We start from the raw sequence: 15,663 nt of genomic DNA, 5'->3' as shown, positions 1-15,663 counted from the left end.
AACCTCAAGTACAAAAAGCATTAGTTAGATTTGTTTTCTCTCAGAGTATTGATGTTGATTATACAATCAGTTTTTGCTATCAAAAACAAAGGCATGAAGCCTTAATAAAAACTTAATATCATCCCCTTGTATGCTTATAAGTAACAGTATTTAAGCCCAGAGATGGAGACAACGAGAAACTAGTTAACTTATGATTTTCCCTAAACCTTCTGCAAAAATTAAAAAAAACCATTATTCGTTTTATACACTACAATGTTGCCAGATTTATTCTCGTAATGTTAAATTACGCATAAGTGACCGTAGCAAATGATACGGTAGAGAAGATCATTTGTTTGTTATATATTTTATAACATTCATCGCTGCTGTTGATACCACACAAACACACGCGCGCGCGCGTACCTGTGCACAGATTATTAAACCTAGCGGCGATATATTTCACAAATAAGATGTATTTATTCTTTACCACCTAGTCCACCGAAATAATAACGGAATCGGGACTGGGACTAATGTGGAGCAGAAAATGAGAATACATTAATTTTGGCAACAGCGACCATAATATACAGGATTATCGAATGACGTAATGTTGTTTAATAGGTTTTGCATACACTATCTCGTATTTACTATGTAAAAAAAAGGATGCATTTTTTTAATTTAAATAAATTTTATGCCATTCTAAATGGAAGTGATTCTATTTTATGTAAATCGTCAACAACCGTTAAGATTATCGTACCGAATATATAAAGTGTCCCGGGTGGAGCTGGCCGAAGTTAAGAGACTGATTCAGGACATCAAAATAAACCAAAAAATGTCTACATGGATAAACCGCGTTATTTCGCATCATTTTAGTTCCAAACGTTTTTAAATAAAAATGTGTATCTTAAAGAGAAATCGAGTTTTGTTTTTTTTGGTCTTTTAGGGGGGGAGGGGGGTGAAAAATATTTTCGCGTTATCATGGCCCGGAATGAACATATAACAAAAAAACAACTAAAATTAAACTATAAAAAACGTTTAAAAAGAATTAAAACAAAAACTTATAACTAATATCACAGCTGTACTGTCACTTAAGGTCCGAGAGGGGTGTAAAGGGTGTTTATCGGGTAACAGAATATAAGGTAACATAAAAATCATAGCAATTAAAAGAAAAAACAACTACAATAAAAAAAACACCAGTACAAAAATAAAAACAACAATATTAAATGTTATGTAGAATACTAACAGGTCGTAGAAATAGCAAATCCAATCTAAAACTTCGTATCATTACTTAGGATTCGAAGAATGTTTCTGGAATTTAAATTTACGACGTAAGCCGCATAACATATGCAATCCACAAGAATATGGTGCACAGTCAAGCGCCAATCGGATCGTACGCATATTGGTGAGTTTTCTTCTGACATCAGATACCTGTGAGTGGATCTGATATATTCTACCTACAATCGGAAAAGGACCACTTCCTCCCGGCGAATTTTTCTGCATGAAGAATCCCACGGCAACACAGTATCTTTCATGTGTCGGGAGTTTATTATCAACTGTAGCAGTCCAGTCACCTTGCCGCTTTGCTCAAGAGCGTGTTTTACACAACTAATAAATCGGAAGTAGGAACACGAGTGGTGTTCCTACTTCCTACTTCATAAATCCCGGGGAGGGGATTTTTGCACAACCCATCGGAGTTAGGTAAGTTTTATATACTTTCTTTAATCTATTATTTTAACTTTTATGTTTTATCGACTTTTTCTGTGGTATTAGTTTTGACTTTTATTTTGCCTTCTTGGCTTGTTTTGGTAAATTTTTATTACATGATTGATATTACGTTTTCACCTTGTATAGTTTATTATTTCGGAGTTATTTTACCCTTTTACTAATAGCTATCGGGCGATGATAACGCTCAGGCGTTTTTCGCCCACAAACAACAACAAAAAAAAAAACGAGTGGTGAAGGACGGTTGAAACATGCGTCTTTAGCAGTGAACGTTCATTACCCGGAATTCCCACGCTTCTAGGGATCCAACAGAAACTAACTTTCATATTGCGACAGTTCAACTCGACGATAGCATTATAAATTTCAGTGACGATAGGATGCCTAAAATACAATTTTTTTAAAGCTTGGAGTGCACTACACGAGTCGCTACAAATAAGGATATGACGGTATTTTGGGTTAATGATATTCAAAGCCTTATTGAGAGCGTACAGTTCAGCAGTAAAGACACTTGTAATATTAGGTAGATCAAACATATAGGTTCTGTCATTAACAACAAATGCGCATCCAACGAGATCATTCTGTTTCGATCCATCTGTGTATACTACTCGTCTAGGTTTGTCTTGAAGAGAAATTGGTAAAACATTTGCTGAAAGACAAAAGGAGCTGTAATTTTTTACTGTGTATGGTAAGACCAAAATTAAAATTTATATGGTCGATTCTCTCTTATATGGGCGATATGGAGGATTTATTTTTCAAGGATAAGTTGGAAAATAGGTGTGTCAAAATTTAAAAGGTGTAATAAACGCCAAGTACGAACACCCATAGGTGATGTATAACGTGGATGATCCTCACACATTTGTAAATGAGGATTCGCAAGGACTGCTTTAAAAATCGGGTGATTCAGTTGTCCTTTAAGACGGGCAGAGTAAGATGCTAGAAGCTGGTTCCGTCTATCCCAGGGAGTTGGCTCACTATTTTAATGTAGATATCTTAGTGAGTTAATTTAATGAAATTCGTGTATACCTAAAAGATCTTCTACAAAACAAATAAGTTAAAAAATTTGATGTGAAAATTTCAAAATGGCAGCCATAAAATATTTTTTTATATTTTATGTTAACACCTTGCCGGGTGTTTTATCAACATCTCCGGGACACTGTAAATCTTTATTAATTTTTCTGTTTAGCCTCCAGAACCACCGCAAAGGTATTACATCAGAGGATGAATAAGGATGATATAATAACTACACAAAAGTGAAGTTTTGAATATCAAAATCATACCAGCATAACAATAAACGTCACTCTCAAAAAAAAAAAATCTGATGTGGACACCAGATGACTTCCTTATACGCTTATTAAATGACCTGTACACATTTTTTGCTGCATTTCATTTAAACTTATTTCATTTGAAAATGAGATACGATCCTCCAATTCTTTAATAAAGTGGACAGTTACACAATTGCTAAAATATTTGATTTTATTAACATCATATATTTACACAATTATTAATTCAACAATCTTACCTGAAATATTAGTATAGAGTAAAAGTCCTTTATTACTCTTTAAATAAATGTAACTTATATTTATCTAATACTTTTTTTTAAATTATTATGATGTAACCATCAACAAAATGAAAACAAAAATGAATAAACAGATGTTTCACCAAATTTGATGTGGACACCACATGACTTACTTGTACGCCTATTAAATTACATATACACATTTTTTTTAAATGAAAAGTACATAGAATAATACATCGAATTTTTGAATGAGAAGTACATTTCGTTAATAACTTCTGATATTTTTTTCATATTTTATTTTTACTGTTATTATTTATTGTAATTTTTTACAATCAGAGGTTAATTATTAATATATTTAAATTAAAAAAAAAAAAAGTTAAAAAAATAATAAAGATGAAGTCTGCTTCGAACCGTCTGCCTTCTTCCACTTATAAGATGCTACGATTTCATTAATTGAAATTTCATTTCACTAACTCTGGAACCAATAAAGATAAGTACTACTTACTATATATCGTTGAAAAGCTCTCAATGAGGAATCATTACTGCAGTTACGAAAAAGTCCAAAATCCAATTTTTTTTTTAATTTTGGGCGTTTTTGGACACTTTTGTTCAGTCAATCGCAATCAAAAGGGGAGGTTCACAACTAGATGTTACAACAGTCTTAAATCCAGAATTTCTTCATACTAGGCTAATCGTTTTTGAGTTATGCGGGATACATACGTACAGAAGTCACGCCGAAACTAGTCAAAATGGATTCAGGGATGGTCAAAATGGATATTTCAGTTGAAATTTGAAAACCGAAATTTTTAGCGATCACTATATTTTATTTACTTCGTACGTGAAAGTGAAAACTAATGGCTACAATTTTGTAAAAAAAATTCAGCAAAAACATATTTACGATTAGGAGAAATAAAGCAGGGGTATAATTCAATAACAGTATAATTCGTTGAATTGATTGACGAACAAAAAAGGTTTTCCTGTAAACAAAATACTCGACACAATATTGATATCATCATAATCAAAATTAATTAGCGATTTAATATTTATTTCGTCTCAATGTGAACATATTGCATTACCACATTTGAAACAGTTTAATATAAATCGAATGTACTTTTATAAATTTAGAGAGCGGTGTATAAAATGTATATTTAAAAGTTATTGGAAGTACAAAAATGGCATTACAAACATTTAATTACGGCGAAAAGCACTTTTGGATTCATACGAATATTTAACGGAGTTACATGGTCGACTTCACGGCACAAACGACTCTTCATAACGAACTTTAAATCTTTTCTATTAAGTGGTAATAAGCAGTTCATTTTTGTCAGAAATTAAGTAATTATATGATTTTAAATACCATGCACTTAACAAACAAGAAAATGAAAAACTCCCCTTACTTGCCGTAGTAAAAGCCAATAAACGGTAAATGTTTCTCAGGATTTGTTGAAACAAATGCGTTTAAAGCAGAATTCTACTGGTTCAGCAGTCAATTTTATCCGTTGTTTGGCCGACCTCAAAGTAATCTCTATCGTTCGAGTCTACGTTCCAGTTTGCAGTAACGATATTTTCGGAATGATTGATCGTTTAGTGTTTATAAATTATCCGGTAGGTTTCAAACGCCATGGTACGCGCTCCACTCGTCTGAAATAATTCCCATAATTACTATAATTCGCTACGAGAGGCAGTAACGTTACTGCACTTCTACCCTGCACAGCGACAGGTAAACATTCTTTGGTTTCACGGGAGAAATCGCCGAAAACCCATTGCTAAGATAGGACCAGGCGATATCAAAACAAAGAACATTTATAACGTACAAATGAAATACGACTCATTGTCAAATCTCCTCTGTGGTTCGTAATTTTTGTAAAAATTAAAATGAATGAATTAATTAGTAAATTTAACTTCTAAGAAAGATAAAACAAAATAAAAGATATTAGTGAGAGTACAATAAAAATAATTTCTTGACACTTAACGGAAAAGATCTCGATTTTCTGTATTATTCTGACCCGCCATCAATCAATCAATGAAGTGAATAAATTTAAAAAAATAAGTCAATTATACAAAGTGTCCCACGAAGAAACTTTCAGGACATGTTCCTAATGGTGAAAATAATGAAAAATTTCAAAACTAAGTTCAAAAATAATGAAAAAAGTTCTATTTTTTATCTGTTTTGCTTCAATAAAAAAGCCCGATTTTTTAAAGTTTTTATTTACTGTTTATTGGCTGTATTTACGTTAATTTTCTCAGAATTAGATTCCCTACAAGTTTTATTACAAAATTTTCCTCATTTATAAGTCATTTAACAAATCTGTTGTACAACAAACAAAAAAAAACTTGTTTTACGTCGGATATCTTAAAAACCACCGGAGTTACAGTTCTGGAACCTGTTACGGGGCTCGGCTGATAAAGTTTGCACACTAGCGTGCTACACGGTGACAAAAGTTACTATCGAGTTGGGCGTGGCAGCACATGATAATTAAAATCCCCCTCTACAAACCTGCAACAATGCGTTGAAATTAATTTACCGGTTTGTTTACAATTCCAGCTAAAATGGAGTTCGAGTACAGCCAACACGTCAATACGGTTAAAACAGCGTTCAGTGATATAATTTTTAACAGCAGAAAATGTGAATCCTACAGATATTTTTCATCTTTTAAAAGCGGTTTACGGTAGTGAAACTGTTGACAGGAATATTATAAATATGTGGGTATTGAAATTTCACGAATGTGAAGCTGCTAAAGCGAAAATTGAGGACGCAACTCGAAGCGGACGACCAGTTTCTATGAATGACGAGAAACATCGAAAGGAGGTGGATGATTTGCTTCAAAGTGACTGGTGAATCACCCAGTAACGCGTCGCTATTAAGTTAGGCATATCTAAAGAACGAGTAGGCCATATGATCAAGCAACTGGGTTATCGTAAAATCTGTGCACGGTGGGTACCACGCACGCCAGTACAAAGGCTCTCCACAAGCTGAAGTTTGAGTTTATTCCCCATCCGCCATACTCGCAGAATTTGGCTTCGTGCGACTTCCATTTCTTCATTCATCTCAAGAGAGATCTCAAAGGTAATCATTACATACTCACGATGAGGTGAAGGAAGCTGTGGCCACTTGGATCCGTGAAATACCGCCAGAATTTTTCCGTGACGAAATGCAAAAACTTGTCACACGTTGGGAAAATGTATCAGTGTAAACGGGGATTATATTGAAAAATAAATCCTGCACATTTTGTAGCTATTGTACTTTTATTCATTTTTTATTTCATTCCAATATCTCTTTGCATTCCTATGCTACGCACATATGTGCAAAATTTATCAGCCGAGCCTCGTATATTCTATTTTTCAGCTCAAATTATATAAAAAAACTATCAACTTTATTCCTTAATTTGGGTCCCAAAAATTATAGTAGGGTTTATTTTTATTAGAAGAGCTGAAATTCGGACGAAATCTTTCGGTAGCCTTAACTCGAAAACAAAGCGTTCGTTTATATGAACTTTTTTCATTATTTTCATCTGTAGAATATGTCCTGAAAGTTTCTACGTTTCTTCACGGCAACTTTGTACAAACATAATTTTTAGAAATAAATTTTTATTATACTTCAAAGAAAAAAAACACATAATTTCCCATTATTACGTTAAGTACGAAAAGTGATTTTTTTAACCGGTAGTTAAATCGGAATATAAAATACAACTTTTGTTAACATAAACTATTCCTTTCGTAATACTTACATAGTAAGTTGGTAATTGACTGAATAAAAAATTTAACTTTTTATTATCTAAAACTCTTCGGTGAAGAAATAGCCTTTTTTTCTAAAAAGATTCTAGGTTGAAATTGCCGATATCTTTGGTTCAAATAGTAGCATTTCTGCCTATCATCCGGAGGTCCCGGTCAACCATGGCATTTTCCATACGCATTTTTCCATTTCACAATTCCATGTACAAGATTAGAAGCTTATGTGGTGCAAAAAACTCCCGGTTAGTTTGCTATTTTTCATACGCTATAAAATTAAATTTTTATCATACAAAAAAAAAAAGGAATAAAGTATCTGAAATAACGTGTTAAGCCTGTAATTTTTGGAGATAATGAATTAATAAATAAACAAATTCAGTAATATACAAGTAACACGAAATTCATCTGGGGAAATATAGAGTTCAATATACTAGTTAATTATATTAATTAAAATCTAATAAAGATGTCGTTGAACGTTAACGCCATTCCTAAAAAAAAACCTTAATATTTAACCTTTATAGTATTATTAAAATTTTAAATTATAATTACCATTAAAATTTAACTATTTTCTTTTAAAATAAAAATAATATTAAAAAAAAACTAATTTAAATTATTCCATCCCCACGGGAAAACGATTTACTCGTACGTAATGCATTGTTTCACAACAGAAATGCTTTTATAACTGTTGCATTCACTGTCATTCTTATGACTGGATAAACAATCTGAGCTACAAAAACGTAATAATTAGAGATGATTTCTCTGATATTTATGATTTTTATAACAAACTGAGGTTGTAATTTATAAAGCCTAATATTATCTGTATTTATATGGGGTTGGCATAGCGATATGTTAATAGTATAAGGTGTCTCAATAAGAAACGGTGTTTTATATTACGCGCTATTTTCGAACTGCAAGATTCTAAACCGCCATATTTGATATTTGTCTTAATGAGACTAAGAGATTATTAAAAACACAACGTTGTAAGTTAGATCAACATTTATTTGTAGTAAAAACCAATTACAAAAACGGTGAGTGTTTGGCAGAAACAATTAAAAAATCACGTACTCGTTTTATTAGACATAACGCCCTATCACGATCAATTGTTGAAGAGTTGACTAAAAAATTTAAGCATAAGTATTTCCCTCAAAGATGATACGTCTCGTGTGCGTCAACTTTTCGGACGGTCTGCACAAACATCGCTGCAATGAACAGAGAGTGTAAAAATTAATCCTATAACATCAATAAGCCATCAAACAGAACAATTAAATACTTCACGGGGTACATACAACGAATTTTGACCAAAAAAAACCTTCTCTTTCATCCATACAAAATTTAATTGACTCAAGATCTCTGCTTCCAGGAGATCATCCAAGAGGAAGAGACTTCGTCGTTTGTTGGATCATAGGGAAGTGAAAGATGAATTTCAGAAAATAATCTTTAGCGACGAGACTAATTTCCACCTTAACGGCTTAGCGAATGTCGAATTCAAGGCAGTGAAAATCCAAGGGTAGTTCATAAGTATTCCTTGCATCTATAAAAACTGGCGAAATTTGTGCAATTTGGGCTAAGGTTGAGTTTTCGGCTGAGATTCTATTTTTTAGACCAACGCTGGTGTTACTGTTACGTAAGTGCTATTCGTTATCGTGCAATACTTAAGAATTTTTTTTTTAAGTATACGGTTCCAACAGAACCGTGAGACCTTCCACAAAAGTACGTGAAGTTATTGCAGACCAAATTTCCAGGTCTTGTATCTTGTTTTGGGAATGAGAACTAACCACCAAGATCGTGCGATCTAAAGTCTTGCGATTACTTTTTACGGGGTCATTTAAAGAGTAACGTGTACGTCATTAATTAGAGACTGGATTATATGCAACATAAAAAGTTAAAAATATGCATGAAAAAATGCTTAAAATATGCATGAAAAGTGTGAAAATGTGCAACTTTGAATAATTAAAAAAATAGTAATTTTTTATTTTTTTATTTCAAAATCAGCATACTATTAGTAAGTATAACGTATCGATAAATTCGATAATTAACAATTATTTAATATTTTGTTAATTTTGTAATTGTAAACAATCGGGTACTGTTTCAAATGTTCGTTAGTAAGATTGTGTCTTCGATCACTCAAAATAATTTTATAAGTGGAAAAGTATCGCTCCACATCCACTGAGGTAACTGGGCAGTATTTCAATTTCGGTACTATGTTAGCACTTATTGCTAAGACCTTTTCAAGGTCTTTGCAGGCTACTAAATAGGAAGAAGAAGGCTGTAGTTTTAATGTACCGAAAATTACAATCGCAATGTAACGGTCATCTGTCGGTAGTTTCGTCAGCTGAAATCCAACTAATGCTATCCTCGAGTTCATTGCATATTTCTTCCAGAACATGTAGGTAAATTGTTTATATGTAATTTTTAGCAATGTTGATTCATCAGGTATATTTTGATTCAGGCAATATTTTCGCAAAAAATCTTTGAAGGTAGGATTTGTAAATCTGTGAAGAGGAATATTACTTGTAAGCAATGCTTCACACAATTCCACGCTTAAGTGGTTTTTTGTTTACCTTTGGAAACGAGATCACTACTACTTGCCGCTGTTATAAGTTGTTGTCGTGGGCCTTTCTTTTGCAATCCTGCGATATAAATACTTGTCTTGACATGTTGGTCTATTTGAAATGTTTTTTTACACGAAATATTTTTCTCGCTAACTCGACAATAGAAAACATTTCCGTCGTATGTAAATATTCCAAGATAGTCAGCTACCCACGAAGAGACGCTTTTTTTCGGGAGGCATGGTACACATTAAACTTTGCACAAATAAATGAAAAACTGAACTGATGCAATGAGCGCGTCAACAACAATATGCGTAATTTAATTTGCCTAGTGGAGGAGTGCTGCAGTAGATATGCACGACGCAGAACAGTGTCGTCCGTCCTGGTCTCGCGTGAGTCTGTGTTTTTTATCTAGCCTCATAATAATATTATCCTACCAAAACAACAGACCCGCAGCGGCTAAGTGCGCTCTAAGAGCCTTGCGGCTAATAGGTTTGGCCGGCTACAACGTAAGATATAATTTATTGACTAGGTATTCTACCGAAAAATATAGTAAATATAGCGAAAATATGCATCATCACTGGATTTTAAGAAAAATATGCAATAACCGGTTGGAACAGGTTTAATATGCAAATGCATATAATCCGGTCTCTAGTCATTAATCTACAAACACTCCTAGAGTTGAAGAACGAAATTTCCCGTCGAATTGAAAAAAATTCAGTAACGGACATGTGAATATGTACTTGGAAATTTCATTAAAAGTGTGGACACTTGCCGATGGAGCCATGTCGATCATTTTGCGGACATACTCCCATTATTCTTATTTAACCTCCTATATTGTACTTTATATTACAACAAAGATATTAAATATTGTTGACAAAAAGGGAGTTTTTTTATTTATTAAAATACCGGTTCTTATTGAGACACCGTTACATTATAGTCGGCTAAGTAAAGATGGAAAAAAGAAACAACTTCACTCATTATTTTCTTATATTCTTAAAAATTACTATGCTTTTATCAGAAGTAACTTACGCTTATCTCATACCGTTTACAACTCATTTTACGTTTACAACACCTAAAATATATAACCTAGATTGATTTGTTGTTTAACGAGTAAACAGTTAAAAAAATTTAGTCCTAAAGAAAAGTACTAAAACTTAATAAATTTTAATATTAGTAATATTAAGATGTACCTGTGAACAATCTCGCTCATTATTTTTTTTTTACAGGATTTAATAAATTTTACTCAACAACGAAACTGTACAAATAGAATGAGAATTAAAGTAAAATATATAACGAAGATGTCGATCTTAATTGACTGCGGAAAGCGACAATCAAGGAATTTAGTCATCGCAAAAAATAAATTTACAATATCATTAATGCTGTTTCCAGAAACGATCCGACATCACTGACAACTAGCCGAGAAAGTACTTTCATTCATGTATTTTCCTCTTTTTTTAACCGCAATAAGTACATTAATAAATAATAAACATTAATATTTCGTAAAAAGTGGTACATACAAAGGGCGGTTATTTGATAAGTGAAAGCTAAAATCGACGTTCTCAACAACAATACTAGTTGCCACTCAATGATTCATTTTGAATCCGAAAAATGTTATGGGGAAAAAAACCGTTACACATAGATCATCATGTCTAATTATAAAGAAACTAGCGTACCCAGTCGCGACTTCGCCCACAATATAGATATAGCTTCACTCGCAATACTTTTTTAATAGCAAACTTATTTTTTTATTAATAAAAAATATTTAATCGACAATATTATATTTAGATTTCCATTAAATCCTGATAAAACGCTAAATAAAAATTTTTATGAAAAATACTAGAGGAATATACGATAAACAATGAATTGTCGCCCAAAACTTAAATAAAGGAAAACAAAAAAAGGAAGATAAGAAAATTGAACAATATTTGTTAGACCAATCCATTTTACGAATGAATTAAAATAGTTCAACATAAAAGTCCAATAAAGATAAACAAAAAATTTATTACAATCCCAAAATCTAGCATCCCCATCGCGGCTTCGCCCGTGGTCTATGGTTACTAGCGCTTCCCGTCACGATCAGAGGGTCATAGCTCGCTTCGCTCTCCCTTTCCGTTTTCTCCCGTTTCCCTTCCCTTATTTCCCTTTCCCCTTCCTCTTCTCCCATTTCCCTTTCCTCTTTTCTTTTTTCTCTTTGCCATTTCCTTTTCCCGTTTTCCCCTTTTTTACTTTTTTCATTTTACCCTTCTTCCCTTTATACCCCCTCCCATTTTATCTTTTTCGATTTTCCCTATTTCCCTTTTCCGATTTTTCCCTTTCTCCCTTCTTATATAGGAAACATTGCAATGGAATCGTAAAATATTTAGAATAGCGTATGTTGCTTTTACGTCCAACAGATAGCGCTGTTAACACGAAATTTAGTTTTTTATCGATTTGAACCCCTTAAAATCAAAATTTTTTTGCAAAATCCTTTCTTAATGCACGCCTACTTAAAGATACGAAGGTACCCTGAAAATTTCAAGTCCCTACCTATAATATGTTTGGTTGTACGTTGATTATGAGTCGGTGAATCTGTCAGGACATTCGCTTTTACATAAGAGATTTTCATAAAAATTTCGAATATTAATACAAAAACGAAATTACGAAAGAAAGAGTTCAAATTTAACTTCGATCAAAAATATATCTTAAAAATTATGTAAACCGAAGATATAATTACGACACTATTTTGAATTATATTAACCATAAATATTGTTGGTGAAAATTACTACCGAAACTAGCAAATTCATTCTCAAATATGCTGTCCGAAACGTCCCGCACCATAGCGAAAATTTTAATATTTCTGTTTCGTTTGTCTGGTTGCAGGAGGAACGTGTGAAGATCATCCTGTTCTGTGGCCGTAAAGGTTATTCACATCATGATGTTAATAATGAGATTAATCGACATCATTCCGGACGCCAACCGGTATAACCACGGACTGATAACGCAGTACAAGAAGCTGTGATTGCCAAGGTCTACGACAGTCCAAAGAAGTCGATGTGGCGAACCGGCCAGGAATTGAACATTCCTTGACCGAAGAAGACATTACGATATCTTGAGGAAGGAAACATTTACCCGTTCAAGCTCCAACTCCTGCAATACTTACAAGATAATCCTGATTGTAGGATGGAAATTTGTACGTGGTTTATGGGCAGGATTGAGGAAAATGCGGATTTCCTATCTGTACTGTTCTCCGATGAAGTTACTATTTGCGTGAAAGGTGAAGTCATCAGAAAAACTCTGCAATACTTGTCACAGGAAACCCCTATCGGTACGATCCTCCATGCAGCAGAGAAGATCGTGTAATGGTGTGGTTTGGCATCTGGAATGATTGTATCATTGGCCCGTACGGAAATATGAACTGCGAAAAGTACCTAGACTTTAGAGAACTACATTCTGTAAGGTTAGATGAGACCTTTCGTGAATACTGGATTTTTGAACAGAGGACTTGTTGCTGAATGGGTTTCACGGTCGCCAAATTTGAATTCAATTACTTTTCATTCTGGGAGTACCTGAAGTCACGGGTGTACATTGTGAAGATTGGCGATATGGCCACCTACGCAACAGGATTGAGGACAAATGCCATGCCATAGACAATCATTATGGCCCCTGGATATTAAACAACCTGAAATTCCGTCTAAAGACCTGTCTGGAATTCGATGGAAGATTGAACAAATACTGTGATTTCGACAGTGGTGTGGGTTTATTTAGCATTTTTTTCAAAATCAGGACTTGCATAACGGCGTGCTAAGTCAACTGAAATAATATCTTTTATATAAATATATTTATTTATTTACACTCTAATAAAAAGAGAAAACCAGTTTGAAAAATACTCTGGCCTGATATATGTATCGACCTTCATCTTTACAAAATAGATATTAAGTCGATAAAATAAAACGTTTTATAAAACTATTTAAGTTGGGAATAATTTTTTTTAATGTTCAATTTTATTTATTTATTTTTTTACTATTATCAATTTTAGATGGCGTATTTTTCAACCGACCGATTTTATTTCACTTTATCTTATACTGTTTGTGCTTAAATAGTATTGTAAAAAAATTGTATCTTTCTAATAAATACTAAATTAAATCACTATGGGAAGCCAATAAAGGTCGCAACGTATAGAAATCCTACATTTAGATTCCTACCTGTATGAATTTTTTGGCAACAGAAATACGAAGAAGCAAGTTAAGTATTACAACTTCTTCAAGATATAATTTTTTGGCTACAAAACTAATTTGTGTATAATTTCTAACTGAATTGGTTTTCTTATAAAGTAATAAATTAAAATTTGAGTTAATTTTCATATATTTATTTATTTAAAATATATTTTTTTCTAATAAATTTAAAAATACTAAATCTTTCTTAAAAAAAAAAAAATGTAATAATCCAACTTAAATAACTGAATATTTAAGCCATGGCACAAGTGATGGTCGTATAACAAATAAACACCCTCCTACGCCAAGAAAAAATCTATTAAACAAATTCGAAAGCCGTTAAAAATTTTCATGTTTTTAATTAAAAAATATCTAAAAATAAACTGCATAAGAAGCACACTCTTAAAGAGAATAACTCTTTAACTGAGTTGCTCAGTTTAATTTTGTTAAAAAATTTATTCTTTATGTTAAAAAAACAAGTGTAAATTAATTTTCTGAAAATCCGTTTAGGTTACATTTGTGGCCTATACTACAATAACTGAGAAATTTATTTTCTTTGTTTTATATGATTTTAAAATAAATCGTATTGTATAGAAATATTATTAAAATCATAATAAAAAAAATCCATTATAGTAAAATATTAACTAAATGAAATTAAACATTTTGAAATATTAAACCATAATCAAACAATATTAAATTAATATCTGTAATATTATAGGTTAGTAATTGTAATATGAATTCATAAACAAACTGTTTGTTATTTATTCAAGAATTATTAATAATAACGCTTGATTGGATGCTATTATATTAAAATACAACAATTTAATCCAAGATAAATATGTCAAAAAGTTTTATATTAAAATAATGTTATTATACAACAGGTAATAATAGTAATAATAATCAGTTATTACAAAATTGAAAAACTAATAAAGTTTGTCATAACTAAGTGTAATAATACTTAAATATAATACAAATACATTCAAAATGAAGTATAACTTACATTGTAGGTTACTGAAGAAAATATAAGAAACAGAAATTGTATTATTCCCCAATTGTAATAATGATAGCATTCCATGTTCACAGACCAAAACAAAACCGTTTAACAAATTTATAACACGTTATTAAAAAAAAAATCTTAATAAAAACCTACTAAAACACACTACTTTACTATTATTTAAAGGTTTCACTATGTTTTTCACACCATATTTATATAAATTAAAACACTTTTTAGCAAGAAAAAGCAGTTTTAATAACAATACACGCGTTTTTTAGTGCGACAACATTACATAGAAAACCGTTCGAACTTGTCGAGACACTGACGTTATAAAATCTTTGTCACGTTGTTCGTATTACATCGTTACAGTTCTACCATAATAAAAAAAAAGATTCCCTCCAGAATTTACCTATAAACTGTATTACTATTTTTTCATGTATATGTAATCTTACTGGTATAACGTCTTAAACGCTTTATTAAATTAATTTTTAGGTAATAATGAATTTTTAAAACGGAGTTAATCTTTTTTAAAAAAAAAGATACAATTTTTAACTCTTCGTCTATTTTTTAAAAAAATATTGTTTTGTCAAGGAGATAATTACATTTTTCATTATTAAAAAAAAAAGATTGGGACCTTTTGTAAGTTTCAATAAATTATTATTCTAAATCTCTATTATCAACTGTAAACAAGGAATTTCAGGCCCCCATTTATAAAAATATTTTTGTTAAGTTGTAAAATAGCAAAAAAAGTTTTAAATTATCCACAACTAATTTTTTATTTATTTTAATTTCAACAGGATCTTACCAGCTCTAGAAAGAAATTCTCTATATAAAACCAGATTTTCTGTCTTTCTAATGTTCATACAAATGTATTTGTAGTGTCTGGAGTTAAATTTTACAGAAAACCATATTCCTATAATTCTTTTTTAAATACTATAAAAAAAAGTATAGTAAATTACCAAAAACTTCAGCAAAGAATTTTTTAAA

General features: G+C 31.7%; 1 protein-coding gene across 1 annotated transcript in view; it reads right to left on the bottom strand.

Moving 5' to 3' along the window:
• Nucleotides 1–14,994, bottom strand: part of LOC142332713 (uncharacterized) — a 193,546-nt gene extending 178,552 nt beyond the window's left edge. Inside the window, exon 1 of the mRNA XM_075379295.1 lies at nucleotides 14,683–14,994. Coding sequence (XP_075235410.1) covers nucleotides 14,683–14,757 — 75 coding nt within the window. The 5' untranslated portion in view covers nucleotides 14,758–14,994. The remainder of the gene's footprint in view (nucleotides 1–14,682) is intronic.
• Between the last annotated feature and the right edge of the window lie 669 nt (nucleotides 14,995–15,663).

Source organism: Lycorma delicatula, chromosome 12, assembly GCF_047948215.1.
Source record: "Lycorma delicatula isolate Av1 chromosome 12, ASM4794821v1, whole genome shotgun sequence".
Lineage (NCBI taxonomy): Eukaryota > Metazoa > Arthropoda > Insecta > Hemiptera > Fulgoridae > Lycorma > Lycorma delicatula.
This window is presented reverse-complemented; position numbering and strand designations above follow the sequence as displayed.